Genomic DNA, 17,174 nt, shown 5'->3' on the forward strand with positions numbered 1-17,174 from the left:
AAAAAAGGTTGGCTTCACTGGGAAAAATCTGAGAGTCAGCTATATATGCATGATGTATAATTAAAGAATTAAAAAAAAAAACAGTTTCCATTTTCTTTCTGTTTACAGTGTTTGACAGAGATTGTGTTAATCATGTCTTCTTTGAGACAACTAACTTATTACCTTCCTCTTCGCTAAATAATATGAAGATGTCGTCATGAACGTTGCCACTTCCCGAGATCATAATAATAGAGAACTTTAGTGTATCATTACGAAAGTAAGAAATAATTATTTGGAAGTTGTTTCCTGCTATCAAATTTCAAGAGAATTCTCAAAACCTAAGAGATGAAACAAATATCACGTTCTATTCCTTCGTTAACGGCGTGTTCCTTTTTTTTTTTTTAGCTATTTTCCTTTTTTTCTTTTTAGTTTTATTTTCTTTTTTTTACTAGTCCTATGTGGCATTTTGGTTGGTGTTAAGGATTGTGGTGAATTAGAGGGTTCACCATAGGGGGTGAACCCAAGTTTTGTTCTTGTACCACTATCCCTTCTTTAAAGGCTTCTTTTCCAACCATAAATATCAACAACTAATGAAAATTAAAATTGATGAAAAAAAATTGTTTGTTGGAAGTAATTATGCATTAGGTGGAAATACTTTGCATAATACCACAAAGGGATCAAATGAATTAAAACCTCGTTAAAAGTTTTGGACAGTCTTAATCGAGACTGTTTAAGTTGATAAAAAAAAAGTTTTAGAAAAAAAAAATTATAACACAAAAATAACTTTTTTGAGAATTTCTATAAAAAAATTAAATTTTTAGAAAATTAATTGAGTTTATTGAATTATTAGTAGTTTAATTTAGTGAAAATTAATAATTATAGATAACAATATATTTATGATATAGATTTATTTTGTTTTTAATATGTGTGAACAAATGAATGGAGAAAGTATAATGTAATGTATCTTACTTCAGTGATTAAAACCTTGTGTTAAAAAAACTCTAGTTAAAGTTTGAGGAAGGCCATGAAAGCTTATTGAGTCACATCAACTCTACATATGGCTTTCATTCTCTTCTTACCTGCCGACTGCCTATACATTCATTATGAAGATCACAAGATGGCTTTGTGAGAACAACATACATTAAAGCCAAAGCTACTTCAATTTATTATTTATTATTATTAATATTTTTGTATCCTACTGATACCAGAAGAGTGAAGAGAAGTTTCTGGTAATACAAGAGATACACAAGAGCTTATGTTGAGTTTGGATATCAAGCCAGGCGGTGGATGATTCATGCTTTGGTGAAACGTGTACTTATCGTAGCAATTGCCAATACATCCTTTTCGATGCTAGCAAATCACTTTTGTTCCTATACAAGCATGCAAGTACATGTTTTATGTCATGGGTCATAACAGCTTCTGAGGTACGTATATTCCAAGGGGCATTAAGTTTAATAAGTTCAAAAGAAGAAGATCTAAAATCTAATCGTTCTGATGTGCCTCCGGCCTTAGTGGTAGATTAAAAATCTCCTAGCATCTATAGAAACCACAAGTTAGTCAGCAGCTAAAGGATTATAAAATTAAAGCTCATGGATCGGCATTTTTAACATTTGTGTAGGAATATACTCTTTGAGTTTTTTTGAGTCAAAGCTCGCCCAAGGGAATATATACTTGAAGCATAGTTCAAAGAGAAATTTATTAGGATATCAATTTTTAAGTTTTTGTCATAAAAATAGTTTTTAATAAAGAAAATGACTAAAATAAATTTTATTTTACTTTAGGGTTAATCGGTTAACTAATCTAGACTTAGGTTTTAGAATCAAGAGATAATATTTTGGGGATATAATTTCAAATTTAAAAATACAAAAAATAAATATTAAAATTTTCAAAATAAAAAAAAATATTTTGAGCATTTTCTTTTTTAAAAATTATTTTTGTGATAAAAATTTAAAATGACGATTCAAGAGAATTGTCTTAGTTCAAAATGATTCCACGGTAAAGCGAGTGACATGACTCTTTATTAATCTATGCTAAAGATGCACTATTCTCAACAGTAAGAATAGATAACGAAATCAAGATTGTTGATGAAACAAATGATCAAGCAATCTGTCAAATACGAGTCTTTTTAATTCAGTGATTGATTAGTTGATTAGTGTTTTAATCATTTCTTAGATAGATCTCCTTCACACACCTTTGAAAAGTCCAAAACCTTTACGCAATTTTTGTTTTTCTTCTTAAGAAGTGAAAAACAGGCAACGATGAGGCTTTTACTTCCACGCAACTGAAAGAATAAAAAGACACACAAAGTTGAGTCAACGTCGTCCTTTGTAATAATACTGAAGTATTTGACCGACCAATCCATAACCGCTTGTGACTGTTTTTTTTCTTTCTTCTTAAAAACTTTTGAGATTAAAAAGAAAAAGTCCAAGACTTTTATTGGTCTAGTTATTTCGTTTTTTGGGGTTTGGAGGGATGCCAACATGGTGGTGGTCCAATCCCCTTTTGATTTGTTGTTGTTGTTGTTGAATCCCTTTTTGTCTTTTGAGATTTCCTTCCTTTCGTTCATACCACTCTCCTTGACTTTCTTCTTCCCTTTTTAACATTGATTCTCGTGTTCCCTCTTACTTGCTTTGTCTTTTCACTGTTCTCTCTGTCGTGAATCCCCATCTCTATTCTCGTCTTCTGGGTAAGTTCGTCTTGTTCTGGTAAAAAAAAATCCAATCTTGCTGCTTAGGCCTATAGAGAGAGAGAAAGAGAGAGGCTTTTGTTCAGTGTTTGACCTAAAGGGCTTAACTTCGCTGTGTGTTCAGACTTCGACTGTTACCACCATAGTCTGAAAGGAAGACTTAGTTTCTTTTAATCTGACTTTTTCTTTTACTTGTCCTGTGTGATAGGTTATTAGTTACCCTCGCTAGTTTTGGATCAAAGTCTCTCAACTCCTCAGTGGCATGATCTTCTCGAACACTTTATCTTGAGGTCTTTTGGAGTATATATATATTTAAAAAAAAGTTATGGGGAGTTTTTGCTCCAAGAGCCTAGGAATCAATATTGGCAGTGAGTATTCAGGTTCAAGTGTAGCTGATGATGTTTCACCTAGGCAAGGTCCTGGTACGAGGCAGTGTATGGTTAAAGACGATAAGGAACAAAGCCAGTTGAAAGATGTATTCTCTTTCCGCGAAAAGGAAGGAGTTGAAGAAGATCATTTATACGATGGGATTCCGAGGTTACCTCCACCGCAGAAACCTCGGTCTACAAGATATACTCAAACCGCTGTTTCAAAGGTTAGTTAAAAAGGATTGTCTCTTTAGTGTCTTTTGAGTCCTAAACTGTTGTGTGGCAGGTTACAGAGGCGAGTATGCTTCTAGGGAAAGCGGGCTTAGGTAAAGCCAAAGATGTTTTGGATACACTAGGGAGTAGCATGACGGATCTAAGCAGCGGTGGATTTGCTTCTGGAGTTGCAACTAAAGGTGAAGAACTTGAGATCTTAGCCTTTGAAGTAGCGAACACTATTGTCAAGAGCTCAAATCTCATTGAATCACTTTCTAAGGAGAACATCATGCATTTGAAAGAAACTGTTCTATACTCTCAAGGTGTTCAGAATCTTGTCTCGAATGATTTTGATGAGCTCCTCAGACTTGTTGCTGCTGATAAGAGGTGAGAACATTCAAGTCTAGAATGCTTCTTTTTGTTTAGAGATTGTGCAAGATGGTTTAACTTTGTTATATATTGTGCAGGCAGGAGCTGGAAGTTTTCTTGGGAGAAGTGGTTCGGTTTGGTAACCGATCTAAAGACTTTCAGTGGCATAATTTGCAGCGCTACTTCGACAGGTAGTTTTATACAGTTCATGAGATTGTGTGTTGTAGCTTTCTTTTTAATTGTTTTTCTTTTGGTTCTCAGGATCAGCAAAGAACTAACCCCTCAAAGACAGTTGAATGAAGACGCTGTGTTAGTTGTTAAGCAACTGATGGTTCTAGTGCAGTATACAGCTGTGAGTGAACTCTAAGATCATATTGAGTTGCTGCTCTTACTACTTAGATATGCGTTATGTGCCTTGTGCTATGCTGTTTAGTAGCTGTTTGCTTTCAAAAGATGTGTGATAGAAACTTATGTGTTGAATACCTCTTTTGGGTTCAGGAACTATACCAAGAACTCCAAGTATTGGATCGGTTGCAGAAAGACTATGACCAAAAGCGCCGAGAAGAAGAGAACTCAGCTGGTAGCAGTAAAGGTAAACTAATCCAAGACTATTTGCCTGCCTTATTACATTTGAAACATCCTTTTTGATAGCAGTCCTCTCTTTTAAACATAGGTGATGGTCTTGCAATCTTGAAAACGGAACTTAAATCCCAGAAAAAGGTAGTAAAAAGCTTAAAGAAAAAGTCCTTGTGGTGCAGAGGTTTTGAAGAGGTGTGTGTGTAACCACTTCTCTATCATTTAAAATCACCAAATCCTTTCTTGGCTGTATGTTTATGTTAATGGTTAATTTGTATATCAGGTGATGGAGAAACTGGTAGACATTGTACATTTCTTGTTGCTAGAGATTCATAATATCTTCGGTGATTCTGGTATGTAAGTTCCTCCTTTTGGTACTTTCCACCATGTGCTACTTGAGCATGTATCTAAGCTTTTGAATGTTCTTGTCCAGATGATAAACCATTGAAGAAAGGAGCTGCAGATTCTGATAAAAGATTGGGGCCTGCTGGTCTTGCGTTACATTATGCAAGTATGATTGTGCAGATTGATACACTTGTGAGTGCACCAAACCTACCATTGCTGCTTCATTTTTGGTTTGGTTGGTTCTAAGTGTATTCTCTTGACCATAGGTCGCCCGTTCAAGCTCTATAACTTCAAATGCAAGAGATTCTCTATACCAAAGCTTGCCACCTACTATAAAACTAGCTCTTCGTTCCAAAATAAAATCTTTCAAAGTCGATAAGGAGGTAATAACGTCTTCTTCTTCACACTCTCTGATCTACAAAACTGAAAGAAAGAAAGAAAGAAAGAATGTTTTCTTTTTGCCAACCTCACTAATATCAATTTTCTGACAGCTTTCGGTTACACAAATTAAGGATGAGATGGAGAGGACACTGCATTGGCTTGTCCCTATTGCAGCCAACACAACCAAGTAAGCTATCTCACCTTTCTCGTTGTGAAAGTCTCTTTTCTTTTATGGCTAAAGATTGTTTGTTGAATGGTTTCATTGCAGAGCTCATCATGGTTTCGGTTGGGTTGGAGAGTGGGGAAGTGCAGGGTGAGTAGTGAATGAAATGAGACCTGCACCTTCTCTTCCTGCATTTGTTAATGGTTTTGCTGTTTAATATTACAGGACTGACTTCACGAGTAAGCCTAGTGGTGGAGATACACTAAGGATCGAGACACTCTATCACGCTAGCAAAGAAAAGACAGAGAACTACATTCTCGGACAGATCATTTGGTTACAGCATTTGGTTACAAAAGCAAAGAGCGACGCTCAAGGAGCTTCTAGACTTTCTTCTATCAAATCCTCGTTTAATAGTACGAACCAGCAGTTGACATCTGAACCACTCGGTGTCCCATTAGTAACGGTTGAGGAGCAAAAGATGTTACATGATGTGATCAAAAGAAAGAATACTCCATGTGTTAGCAAGAGTCAAGACTTTGATTCTGAGCACTACTCGCGGGTGAGGAAGTGTGACCCTTTGAGCAAAAGCAGTGAGTATTTTCGTGGAGTGAGGAGAAGCAAATCAGCTGCTGCTATGAAGAGGTTTTCTTCTGGTTTTTCACTTGTTGATTTTGTTATCGACAAGGAAAAAGCTTTGGATGTGATTGATAGGGTCGATGTGCTGAGAGATTATAGAGCATTGTTGAAAGAAGGTAGCTTGAGCTTCTAGTGGAGAGTGGTGTTTTAGTGGACTCATATATGCTTAGTTGTATATAAGATAAAGGCTATGGAAGAAGCTGTTACGTGACAACATGTTAGATCATATACAATTATACACTTTTCAGAAAACTAGTATCACAGTGCCTAAGATGGTTTCAAATACAATGCTAAATCGTGTAAAGACGTGCACCATTCTCGGAAACAAAGAGTAAACTGAGATCAAGAAAATCACAAACATGGAAATTGGAATCTGCAAGACTCTTTTTAAACATTTATTAAATAACCAAAAAAATTGAGTAATAGTGAATGAATATGTTCAGCATCATCTTGCAGCTCTCACACTCAAAAAGATGGGAATAACAATGCATTAACAGCTCAGCCTAAAGCATTGCTTTTGTTTGTTTTTTTCGTTATTGTCAACAAAAAGAAGAAGAGACGTATTAAGCATCTGGAGGAGATGAATCAAAGCACTTAAGCTGCTGCCTCCTTGGAGATCTTCTCTGCTTTAGCAACCACCTCGTCGATGCCACCAACCATGTAAAACGATTGTTCAGGAAGATCATCGTACTTACCATCAAGCAAACCCTGCAACAATTTACATTTCATATAAGCTCATAATATAGCAAACAATCATGGAGTCATATGGACATATATATACCTGGAAACTGTTGATGTTTTCCTTAAGGTCAACGTATTTGCCAGGGGCACCAGTAAAGATCTCAGCAACGTGGAAGGGCTGACTCAAGAATCTCTGGATCTTACGGGCACGGGCAACAGTCAGCTTGTCATCTTCACTTAGCTCATCCATTCCCAAAATGGCAATGATATCTTGCAAGTTCTTGTAGTTCTGTAGCACTTTCTGCACACCACGAGCCGTGTTGTAGTGCTCCTCACCTAGAATGTGAGGCGAGAGCATACGGGATGTTGAATCCAGAGGATCCACAGCAGGATAGATACCAAGCTCGGAAATCTACACATGGGAAAAAAAAAGTAAGAGTTGTCAGCTAACGAGTCTTCCACCAAGCAATTTTGAATGAGTTTCATCAAAAGGAGGCAAGTACACACCTGTCTGGAAAGCACGGTTGTGGCATCCAAGTGAGCAAAAGTTGTGGCAGGAGCAGGATCGGTCAAATCATCAGCAGGGACGTAGATGGCTTGCACTGAGGTGATGGAACCTTTCTTGGTGGTTGTGATACGCTCTTGGAGAGCACCAAGATCGGAAGCAAGGGTTGGTTGGTAACCCACAGCAGATGGGATACGACCAAGCAAAGCAGACACTTCAGAGTTAGCCTACAATAGAGAGTACACCGATGTTAAATTTACAGTAATATATGGCACATAGATGCTAATAGATAGAGCAAACAACACAGTAGCTCACCTGAGTGAAACGGAAAATGTTGTCAATGAAAAGCAACACATCTTGGCCTTCAGCATCACGGAAATACTCAGCAACGGTCAAACCAGTAAGTCCAACACGGGCACGAGCACCCGGGGGCTCGTTCATTTGTCCATACACAAGCGCACATTTGCTCTCAGACTGTTAAGATGGGAAGACATAAGAGTATTTAGTAACAAAGATCCCTCACAGCCCATTTGCAAGGCAAAGGAAAAGTGATGATTAATCAAAATCAATTGCAAACCTGCTTCTCGCCTAGCTTGATGACACCACTCTCAATCATTTCTCTGTACAAGTCATTGCCTTCACGGGTTCTTTCTCCCACACCAGCAAACACGGAGAAACCACCTGTTCATCCAAAGAAATCAATTAATAAACTAAACTTCGAACACCACTGTGCAAACTACTTCAAAAAGCCCAAAGAATACATACCATGAGCTTTCGCAACATTGTTAATCAGCTCCATAATGAGCACAGTTTTCCCGACACCAGCACCACCAAATAGCCCAATCTTTCCTCCTCTTTGGTAAGGAGCAAGTAGATCAACAACCTGGAAAATAAAAACAACAAATGTCAGCTCGGAAGATGAACAACAACTACACATGTAACCTATCATAACAACAGAAAACTAGAGCCCAGAAGCTACCTTTATACCAGTGGCAAGGATCTCTTGCCCAGTTGCTAAATCAACCAAAGCAGGAGCATCTCTGTGAATAGGTAAGTAGTGTTCGGTCTCTGAACAACATCAAAAACACATTGTCATGATAGATTCAAAAAAACTAACACATTGATTAAAGAAGGCATATACTACATACTAATTTCGCCTCTCTCATCGATAGGTTCTCCGAGAACATTCATGATACGTCCAAGTGTTGCTCTTCCAACGGGTACCTTAATAAAAAAATAAAAACAACCCAAAAGTCAACATCCACAAAAAAAAGAGTACTTCCGCAAAAGTCAACGTTGTCTCGGATCTAGACCTAACATTGGATTTCAACTACCAACAAATCAAGATCTATACAAAGAGAATGCTTACAGTGATTGGAGCTCCAGTGTTGAGCACGCGTCGTCCACGAACAAGTCCCTCAGTACCATCCATAGCAATGGTCCTGACCACATTCTGACCCAAGTGATGCGAAACCTCAAGCACAAGTCTTGTAGGGTGATCCTGAACCTCGAGGGATGTCATGATCGGAGGCAATCCCTCCTGATCCTCGAATCTCACATCCACAATAGCACCGATGACTTGACAAACTTTCCCGATCGCTCCTTTACCACCGTAATCGTATGTCTTCTTCGCCTCATCTTTAGCAGGAGCAGACGATGGAGGAGCAGGTGAAGAGGTGGAATATTCGGCGACGCGTCCGAGGAGATCACCGAAAGGAGAAACGCATCGAGCAGGTGAAGGAGACGAGAGCCTAGAGTTCCGGCTTCCGATTCTGGCGGCAGATCTGGCGGAAGATGAACGGAGAAGAGTTGATAAGACTCTCCGAGACGCCATGAGTGTATTCTGTGTAGATTGGAAAATGCTAGGGTAACACGACAGAACCTGAATCTAAGTGGGTGTTATTGAATTTGGTAGTTTAATGGAGTTTGATGGAATTTAAGTCTGATACTAAATCCAGTGTTATTCAATTGTGGAATTGAAAAAAATGAATTAAAATCCAGTGTTATTGGATTAAGGATTTGTCAAATAGAATTTGGAAAGAATTAAATTCCCCTGTTATTCAATATCTTCATAGATTGTATGAGAAATAAGTTATAATAGATTTTAATGTACTTTTCCATAAAAAACAAGAGGAAACAAATCCTAACTTTTTTACGTGGATTTCAAATCCTTCCTGCACCACCATTCCTTTCTTTATCATCCTTCTTCACCACAACTTATGATCCTTCCGAGTTCAAACACGACAAAGACGACGGCTTTATGGTCTTGGCCAAGTACATACGCGTGTTCGGCAAACTGCTCCGGTTGTGACCAAGGAAGGAGGAGGAGAGAAGAAGACGGTGACGATGCAGTTTCTGTTGCCGGAGATGTACAAGAAGGCGGAGGATGCACCGCGTCCGACGGATGAGAGAGTAGTGATTAAGGCGGCAGGAGGGAGAAATTACGGTGTGGTTATGTTCAGTCATATGGTGTTGTTTATTTGGATACAGTTGGGAAAAAATCATGGAAGTTGTTGAGATCAAGCAACCATCTGGTTGAAGAAAATAAAAATCCACTGAGTTTTTAAACGTTGGTAACCAAATGTTTGTTCTTTTCAAAAATCTTCTCCATATATTACGTTCATTAGTTACTAAACAGATTTTGTTACCTAGATTCTCTGAATATCAATGATTTTATATTTTTAAATCGTTTGTTTCTTATCTCGTAGATATCAAGAAGTTTCTCTATATAAACTGTTTACAGCAACTAGCGTAAAGAAAAATCACTCTGCAAACTGAAGTAAGTTGTTTTGTGTATCTTAATGGACAAAAACAATTCAATATTCATATGTTGTTTTTTTAAGACTTACACATCACTTTCGTTAATATTTTGCAGGTGTCTTACTATTAGCAAGTATCTGACTGTTCCGTACGATCGCCCTATCGCCATTATGGATAACATGTAAGTTATTGTTTTCAGTACTGCAATTCCTTTCTCAATTTTGTGAACTTTATATATTTGTTTCGTTTCATAGATTATCTAGAGTTCTTTGGTTGTAAAATATTAATGTGTGATTGTTTCAAGACACGTCTTGGATATATTATAGCTTTGACTTGATTAGTTGTATGAAAAAAGAAACGTATTGATCTAACTCAAATGGTATTGACACGTCTTTGGAGAATTTCTTTTATCTTTTGGCCTTATCTCAAATAGTCTTCCACGTTAACATATGTAAAAAAATTAATTATATAATAGAATTTCTATAAATAAATATAATGTAATAATATATATTGAAATATTTATAAACTATAAACATAATATAATGTCATTTGACTAGAAATTTGACGGAAGATTCACAACAAGAAAAGACGAAAGGTGCATATGAATTTTGGAACATTCGAGAAACGACAGTGTTGATTCGACTTCTCGTTGACGGTATTAATCAAGGGTGGCGCGACAAAAATGGGAGCATGAGCAAAATGACTGTGGAAAAAAAGATTCTACCGATTTTGAATGCCACAGTTGGCTGCCAAAAAACTCATAAGCATTATTTAAGTAAAATGAAGAGTTTAAAGAAGCTCTATAATAGTATGCAAGACCTTATCCGATTCAGTTCTGGATTTGGATGGGATCCCATATCTAAAAAGTTTACAGCTCCTAACCACGTGTGGGATGATTACGAAAAGGTAATCTTATTTTTCTAAAGCTTAAATATTTCTACTATAAAGTTTTTAAACTAATAATATATATGTATATATATTTATTAAAGGCACATCCAACTAAGAAGAGTCTGCGAGACGAAACTTTGGAAGATTATGAAGACTTACAGCTAATATTTGAGCAAGGATTAGCTACCGGAAAAAATGCTATTGGTTTAGGGGACGATACCGATGCACCAACTTTTGGAGCTAAAGATGATGAGCCGTTTGAATTAGATCCTAGATCTTTTGGATATGCTGAGAAAGAAGGATCTCAAGCATCAGGGTTTTTGAATTCAACTTTGCCAAGAAGCAGAAAAGGCCCATCAGAGAAGCAACCCCTTAAAAAGAGAGCTAAAGGTGTCGAAGGTGGAGAATCCAGTAACTCAAACATGGATGGTAGCCATATGGAGAAGTCTTTTAAAGAAATGATTGAGATAAGCAATCAGGTTGTTAGTTTGATTCAACAAAGAGAAGAAAGACAACAAAGAGAAGCCAACTTGAGAGAAGTGGAGAAAAACAAGAATAATATCTGGGAAGCAATCAAAGAAATTTCTGGCTTGGAGGAAGATGTTCAGTATGATACTTTGAACGAGCTTCACAAGTGGGGGATGAAAGACGTGTTCATCAACATGTCTGTTGAAGAACGTATGGGGTGGATACGAAGGAACGTTAAATGATGCTTTGTTTTCTAAATTGCTTAGTTTCTAATGTTTTTTCTTTCAATAATAGCATGTTTCTTGATTTAATTATAATAAAATTTATTTTTATTGCAGTTTAAGAATTGAATAAAATTTGATAGCACTAACATTATCTTTGTCAATATATTTTAATATATTATTCCATATATTTTAATAATATTAGTATCACTAGTTGTTTGAGATAATTATATTAGTCCATAAATTTTAAAATATTCATTTTTGCTTGCATAAGGTTAAGAAAGGAAGATGAAGATACTGATGTTATAAGAGAACAAACAGAAGACGAAGATTTAGATACAAAAGTGTTGCATTTGTTGGTGACAATGACCGGATTGGCACAAATATTGATTGCACATCGATATTTCAAATTTAAAAGCTATATTGAATATCCAATTCGACGTCCCATCACAAGAGTTGGATACGACTATATACACAAGGTGATGCAAGAAGATCCTCAACATTTTCGACAGTTGTATCGAATGTATCCAGATGCGTTTCTCAAGCTATGTGACCTTATTAAAGAAACAACACATCTGAAAGATACGAGATTCATCTGTGTTGAAGAAATGGTGGCCACTTTTCTAGTCACCGTCGGCCAAAATTCAAGGTATTGTCACACCAAAGATACTTTCAAAAGGTCAAAATTTGCAACAAGCACAAATTTCCACAAAGTCTTAAGGGCAATAAATACAATTGCTCCAAGTTTGATGGCCAAACCCAAACTCACGGTACCTGCGAAAATCAGAGAAAGTACAAGGTTTTATCCTTATTTTAAGGTATGTATACTTTTTAATTTAATTTATTTTTTATTTATTATTATATTCAAGAAAACTAATATATCATTTATATTTTAGGATTGTTTGGGAGCAATTGATGGTACTCATATACCAGCTATGGTGTCTATGTGTGATGCTCCTAGCTACCGCAATCGAAAAGGACAAATATCACAAAATGTGTTGGCTGTTTGCAATTTTGATATGGAATTCATATATGTTCTCAGTGGATGGGAGGGCTCAGCTCATGATTCCAAAGTATTATATGATGCTTTAACGAAGAGAACTAATAAATTTGAAGTTCCACATGGTAACTTTTTGTATGGTAAATCATAATCCAATATTTTTATTTAATAAATGATGAGCTAATAGTTTTATTTGAATTTTATTTCAGGCAAATTTTATCTAGCTGATTGTGGATTTGCTAACAGACGCAGATTTTTAACTCCTTTTCGAGGTACTAAATATCATCTTCAAGACTTTACTGGCCAAGGCTGTGATCCCGAAACTCCACATGAATTGTTCAATCATCGTCATTCCTCCTTAAGAAACGTGATTGAGAGAATATTTGGAATATTCAAATCACGATTTCTAATATTTAAATCTTCTCCTCCGTTTTCTATCAAGACACAAGCAGAATTGGTATTGGCTTGTGTAGCCTTACATAATTTTCTTCGAAAGCATTGTCGCTCAGATGAATTTCCTGTTGAAGTTGCCAATGAAGCTACCAATGCAGAAAATATGGAAGGAAACAATGTAAGAGATGATTCTGAAAATGTTGAAGAAATTTTTGAGACACAAGATCAAGAAAGAGAAAGTGCTAATATCTGGAGAGAAGTTATGGCTGAAGAAATGTGGAAAGATGCAACTACTTAGTTTTTTTTTTCTGGCAACAACTACATTGTTTTATTTATTTGCAAAAGATATTTTAATAATGATTTTATTATTTTTTTATTGTTGATTTGGAAACAAAGTCTAAGCCCAAGTACGTCGTCATAGTTCTAAAATCCAATTGCTTATCACGTAAAGAATCTATTCCCTTTATCTTTATTTTCCTTCTCATCTTTTAAGAATCCAATGAAATCCATTAAAAAAATCCTAATTACGGTTATATTTAATTCCGCCAAACTTCCCAATCCAATACCAGCCCCTAAACATATCGACTGGTTCTTGTTCTGTCCGAAGAAAATTTCCAAAGTTTATTGGGCTTTTTATTATGGGCTTATTTGGGCCTACATTATTTCCAGAAAAACACCGCTTTTTAAAAAGATTTTTCTAAAAATAAAAGTGCTTCAATAACGAGCGTAGACCACTTCTTCAGCGACACGTGTGTTGTTTAATAACGAAACGTGTTAATTAAAAGAACTTTCGGACAAAACATAGCAAAATGATGTTTTTATGTAAGAAGCCCAAATAAGCCCATTAAAAGCCCACCAGATACAACGAGTGGAGAGCTTAGATTCAGGTTGTGTACTTTTACCCTAGCGTTTCCTCTCTCTCTCTCACTCACTCACACAAACAACAAACTCATGGCGTCTCGGAGAGTCTTATCAACGCTTCTCCGTTCATCATCCTCCAGATCCGCCGCCAGATTCGCTACCCGCAACCCTAGGCTCCCGCCCCCTTCCCCCGCACGATGCGCTTCTCCTTTTGGTGACCTCCTCGGACGCGTCGCCGAATATTCCACCTCTTCACCCGCTGCGCCATCGTCTCCTCCTCCAGCTAAGGATGAGGCGGCGAAGAAGACGTACGATTACGGAGGCAAAGGCGCGATCGGGAAGGTCTGCCAGGTCATCGGTGCTATCGTCGATGTGAGATTCGAAGATCAGGAGGGATTGCCTCCGATCATGACGTCACTCGAGGTGCAGGATCATCCCACGAGATTGGTCCTTGAGGTTTCGCATCACTTGGGTCAGAATGTGGTCAGGACCATTGCTATGGATGGTACTGAGGGACTCGTTCGTGGAAGACGCGTTCTCAATACCGGAGCTCCAATCACTGTAAGGATCCTTCTATATGCGTTGTTGATTTTAGATCTGTGAATTCGTTGATGGTGTTTTGCTTCATAACGTGATTCCTTATCCTCAACGTTGACTTTGTCAAGATCTGATTTTTTTTTTCGGAAGTGTATTCATATGCCCATTGTACTCTGTGTCCAAGTGGTTTCTTTGATGCTTCTCTTAAGAGTAAGTTGTGATAATGAAAGTCTGAATTTTTGGTTTGTTTATATTTTAAAGGTCCCTGTTGGAAGAGCAACTCTTGGACGTATCATGAATGTTCTTGGAGAACCCATCGACGAAAGAGGCGAAATTAGTGAGTGGTCTAACCCTTCGTTGATCAGTGCCTTATGTCTGCAAAGTGAAAACCTGTCATGAAAATGTGTTTTTGTTGTTTTTTATCAGAGACCGAACACTACTTACCTATTCACAGAGATGCTCCGGCTTTGGTTGATCTTGCCACCGGACAAGAGATCCTTGCCACTGGTATTAAGGTATATTCTGGGCTCTAGCTCTGCGCTGGTCCCACAGGTGTTGTTGTTTGTACTCTGAGCTGATATTTTTTGCTTTCATTCCAGGTTGTTGATCTACTTGCTCCTTACCAAAGGGGAGGAAAGATTGGGCTATTTGGTGGTGCTGGTGTTGGCAAAACTGTGCTCATTATGGAACTGATTAACAATGTCGCTAAAGCTCATGGTATGTATTCTCAGAGAGTTTTGAAGTAGTTTAGACAGTGGTGCTCCGATTTTTAGTTTATTAATTGATTTCTTTTGATGAACAGGTGGTTTCTCCGTGTTTGCTGGTGTGGGAGAGAGAACCCGTGAAGGCAATGACTTGTACAGAGAAATGATTGAGAGTGGTGTCATCAAGCTAGGCGAGAAGCAGGTTTGCAATTCATTTGGATTAATCTTCACTTTTCCTTTCCCCTGCAACTGGTCTTTGAGTTATCTTTGTTACTAAATTCTATCTGTCTTCCCATCTTAACAGTCTGAGAGCAAATGTGCTCTAGTGTATGGACAAATGAACGAGCCCCCGGGTGCTCGTGCCCGTGTTGGACTTACTGGTTTGACTGTTGCTGAGTATTTCCGTGATGCTGAAGGCCAAGATGTGTTGCTTTTCATTGACAACATTTTCCGTTTCACTCAGGTGAGCTACTGTGTTGTTTGCTCTATCTATTAGCATCTATGTGCCATATATTACTGTAAATTTAACATTGGTGTACTCTCTTGTGTAGGCTAACTCTGAAGTGTCTGCTTTGCTTGGTCGTATCCCATCTGCTGTGGGTTACCAGCCAACTCTGGCTTCCGATCTCGGTGCTCTTCAAGAGCGAATCACAACCACTAAGAAAGGTTCCATCACCTCAGTGCAAGCCATCTATGTCCCTGCGGATGATTTGACCGATCCTGCTCCTGCCACAACCTTTGCTCACTTGGATGCCACAACCGTGCTCTCGAGACAGGTGTGTACTTGTCTCCGTCTGATGATATTTTCAGTTTTTTTTTTGTGGAAGGCTCATAAAGCTGATATCTTTAGATATTTGTCTTTGTCATGTGTAGATTTCTGAGCTGGGTATCTATCCTGCTGTGGATCCTCTGGATTCAACATCCCGTATGCTCTCACCTCACATTCTTGGTGAGGAGCACTACAACACTGCTCGTGGTGTGCAGAAAGTGCTACAGAACTACAAGAACTTGCAAGATATTATTGCCATTTTGGGAATGGATGAGCTAAGTGAAGATGACAAGCTGACTGTTGCCCGTGCCCGTAAGATCCAGAGATTCTTGAGTCAACCCTTCCACGTCGCTGAGATTTTCACCGGTGCCCCCGGAAAATACGTTGACCTTAAGGAGAATATCAACAGTTTCCAGGTTTGTATATATTCCCATATGACTTTCTCCTTGCTCCATGATTGTTTGCTATACTATGAGCTTATTATGAATTTGTAAATTGTTGCAGGGTTTGCTCGATGGTAAGTACGATGATCTTCCTGAACAATCGTTTTACATGGTTGGTGGCATCGACGAGGTTGTTGCGAAAGCAGAGAAGATCTCCAAGGAGGCCGCAGCTTAAGGGATTTATTCAGATGCTTAATACGTCTCTTCTTCTTTTTGTTGACAATAACGAAAACAAAAGACAAGCAATGCTTTAGGCTGAACTGATAAAGCATTGCGATTTCCATCATTGTGAGTGTGAGAGATAGTACGGAGAAAACAGATTTTTTGAATTGGAATAAATAATACAAAGTGTTTGTTTTCTTATTCGTAAGGTTGGTTATCTTACAGGCTACAATGTTATGTTTTCCGAAGTAAGAAAACTAGATATGTCAAAAAGATCAATTTTAAAATTTGATCTTTACCTTTATTTTTCATGCTCGTTTGTATATGTGTAGTGTTTTTTTCTTATAGATTTGAGAATTATATCGGACTTTGATGCCACGGTTATCAAACACTTCACATTTTCTTCTTCTTCTCATCACTACTTTTCTTCAATGATATGAACAATAAAGTATACAAAAGAATCAAATAAATTCTAGAAGTAGTCCACGAACTACCTTAGGTGAAGATAAGTAAAGGCTCAGTAATGTATGAGTAGGGAGCCCTAGAAGTCGGATCCAAGTTGAAGTGCAAGAAAAGACATTAGTTCTTCATGACTGATATATTTTATTAGTCCACACTCTAAATAATAAAAACCAAGAAACGGGAATCATAAATTACTAGCTAAATGTACATGGTCATAATTAATAGAAATACAAATATGAAAACTCTGACCAATAAACATAGAAACTGTAAAAACAATTACATCCAATATAAGGAAGTAATCACTGATTTTTTTTTTAAAAATATAGTCTTGTATGAAGCTTCAAAAGGGATCTAACATGAGAAAATTTTGGACGTACCGATGTAAAGACCAAAACAGTGTTTTGTCTTTGTCACAACAATTAATACATATGTTCATGAAGTCGTCATGAACCACATGTAAGCAAAATGAATCCATATATAACCATATATCAGAATAGTACAACACGTTAAATGAAAACATAATTTTTGAAAAAAAATATGTACTCATATAATTCCAGTTTTATTTATAATAATTTAAAGTAAAAAATAAGGGTCGTTCAGAGGG

At 37.3% G+C, this 17,174-nt stretch overlaps 4 protein-coding genes across 5 annotated transcripts; 3 read left to right on the forward strand and 1 right to left on the reverse strand.

Annotated features, from left to right (window-relative positions):
• Nucleotides 1-584: 584 nt before the first annotated feature.
• On the forward strand, nucleotides 585-5,971 carry LOC103847179. The gene is made up of 13 exons (XM_009124235.3): nucleotides 585-2,665; nucleotides 2,874-3,260; nucleotides 3,320-3,633; nucleotides 3,714-3,806; nucleotides 3,877-3,967; nucleotides 4,114-4,207; nucleotides 4,289-4,386; nucleotides 4,475-4,544; nucleotides 4,625-4,728; nucleotides 4,803-4,919; nucleotides 5,028-5,104; nucleotides 5,186-5,230; nucleotides 5,306-5,971. Exons 2-13 carry the CDS (start codon nucleotides 2,991-2,993, stop codon nucleotides 5,847-5,849), a joined length of 1,917 nt encoding a protein of 638 aa, XP_009122483.1. The 5' UTR covers nucleotides 585-2,665; nucleotides 2,874-2,990; the 3' UTR covers nucleotides 5,850-5,971.
• Nucleotides 5,972-6,076: 105 nt separating this feature from the next.
• LOC103847182 (ATP synthase subunit beta-1, mitochondrial) lies at nucleotides 6,077-8,790 on the reverse strand. Its single transcript, XM_009124239.3, has 9 exons — nucleotides 8,272-8,790; nucleotides 8,051-8,126; nucleotides 7,882-7,970; nucleotides 7,668-7,785; nucleotides 7,480-7,583; nucleotides 7,218-7,376; nucleotides 6,905-7,129; nucleotides 6,498-6,809; nucleotides 6,077-6,424 (listed from the first exon to the last, which is right to left on the reverse strand). The coding sequence occupies exons 1-9, from the start codon at nucleotides 8,734-8,736 to the stop codon at nucleotides 6,311-6,313; spliced, it is 1,662 nt and encodes a 553-aa protein (XP_009122487.2). The 5' UTR covers nucleotides 8,737-8,790; the 3' UTR covers nucleotides 6,077-6,310.
• A 343-nt stretch (nucleotides 8,791-9,133) lies between these two features.
• LOC103847180 (uncharacterized protein At2g29880) lies at nucleotides 9,134-11,355 on the forward strand. Of its 2 annotated transcripts, XM_033281596.1 has the most exons (3): nucleotides 9,134-9,681; nucleotides 9,778-10,568; nucleotides 10,652-11,355. In XM_033281596.1, exons 2-3 carry the CDS (start codon nucleotides 10,353-10,355, stop codon nucleotides 11,258-11,260), a joined length of 825 nt encoding a protein of 274 aa, XP_033137487.1. In that variant the 5' UTR covers nucleotides 9,134-9,681; nucleotides 9,778-10,352; the 3' UTR covers nucleotides 11,261-11,355. The 2 variants fall into 2 exon arrangements, with proteins under 2 accessions (XP_033137487.1, XP_033137486.1); XM_033281595.1 differs by having other exon boundaries at nucleotides 9,134-10,568.
• Nucleotides 11,356-13,539: 2,184 nt separating this feature from the next.
• LOC103847184 (ATP synthase subunit beta-2, mitochondrial) lies at nucleotides 13,540-16,410 on the forward strand. Its single transcript, XM_009124242.3, has 9 exons — nucleotides 13,540-14,054; nucleotides 14,292-14,367; nucleotides 14,457-14,545; nucleotides 14,630-14,747; nucleotides 14,833-14,936; nucleotides 15,039-15,197; nucleotides 15,286-15,510; nucleotides 15,608-15,919; nucleotides 16,008-16,410. The coding sequence occupies exons 1-9, from the start codon at nucleotides 13,584-13,586 to the stop codon at nucleotides 16,119-16,121; spliced, it is 1,668 nt and encodes a 555-aa protein (XP_009122490.1). The 5' UTR covers nucleotides 13,540-13,583; the 3' UTR covers nucleotides 16,122-16,410.
• Nucleotides 16,411-17,174: the final 764 nt, after the last annotated feature.

The sequence above is a fragment of the Brassica rapa genome, chromosome A10 (genome assembly GCF_000309985.2).
Source record: "Brassica rapa cultivar Chiifu-401-42 chromosome A10, CAAS_Brap_v3.01, whole genome shotgun sequence".
In the NCBI taxonomy this organism is placed as follows: domain Eukaryota; kingdom Viridiplantae; phylum Streptophyta; class Magnoliopsida; order Brassicales; family Brassicaceae; genus Brassica; species Brassica rapa.

Excerpts from the sequence above, each read along its gene's own strand:
- LOC103847179 (XM_009124235.3), top strand. The coding sequence starts at position 2,991 with ATGGGGAGTTTTTGCTCCAAGAGCCTAGGAATCAATATTGGCAGTGAG. Across the intron at positions 3,968-4,113 it reads TTCTAGTGCAGTATACAGCT|GAACTATACCAAGAACTCCA; the intron begins GTGAGTGAACTC and ends TTTTGGGTTCAG. Across the intron at positions 4,729-4,802 it reads TTGTGCAGATTGATACACTT|GTCGCCCGTTCAAGCTCTAT; the intron begins GTGAGTGCACCA and ends TCTTGACCATAG.
- LOC103847182 (XM_009124239.3), bottom strand. The coding sequence starts at position 8,736 with ATGGCGTCTCGGAGAGTCTTATCAACTCTTCTCCGTTCATCTTCCGCC. Across the intron at positions 8,127-8,271 it reads ACACTGGAGCTCCAATCACT|GTACCCGTTGGAAGAGCAAC; the intron begins GTAAGCATTCTC and ends TTTTTTATTAAG. Across the intron at positions 7,971-8,050 it reads CGATGAGAGAGGCGAAATTA|AGACCGAACACTACTTACCT; the intron begins GTATGTAGTATA and ends GATGTTGTTCAG.
- LOC103847180 (XM_033281595.1), top strand. The coding sequence starts at position 10,353 with ATGAGCAAAATGACTGTGGAAAAAAAGATTCTACCGATTTTGAATGCC. Across the intron at positions 10,569-10,651 it reads TGTGGGATGATTACGAAAAG|GCACATCCAACTAAGAAGAG; the intron begins GTAATCTTATTT and ends TATTTATTAAAG.
- LOC103847184 (XM_009124242.3), top strand. The coding sequence starts at position 13,584 with ATGGCGTCTCGGAGAGTCTTATCAACGCTTCTCCGTTCATCATCCTCC. Across the intron at positions 14,368-14,456 it reads CGACGAAAGAGGCGAAATTA|AGACCGAACACTACTTACCT; the intron begins GTGAGTGGTCTA and ends GTTTTTTATCAG. Across the intron at positions 14,546-14,629 it reads TCCTTGCCACTGGTATTAAG|GTTGTTGATCTACTTGCTCC; the intron begins GTATATTCTGGG and ends CTTTCATTCCAG.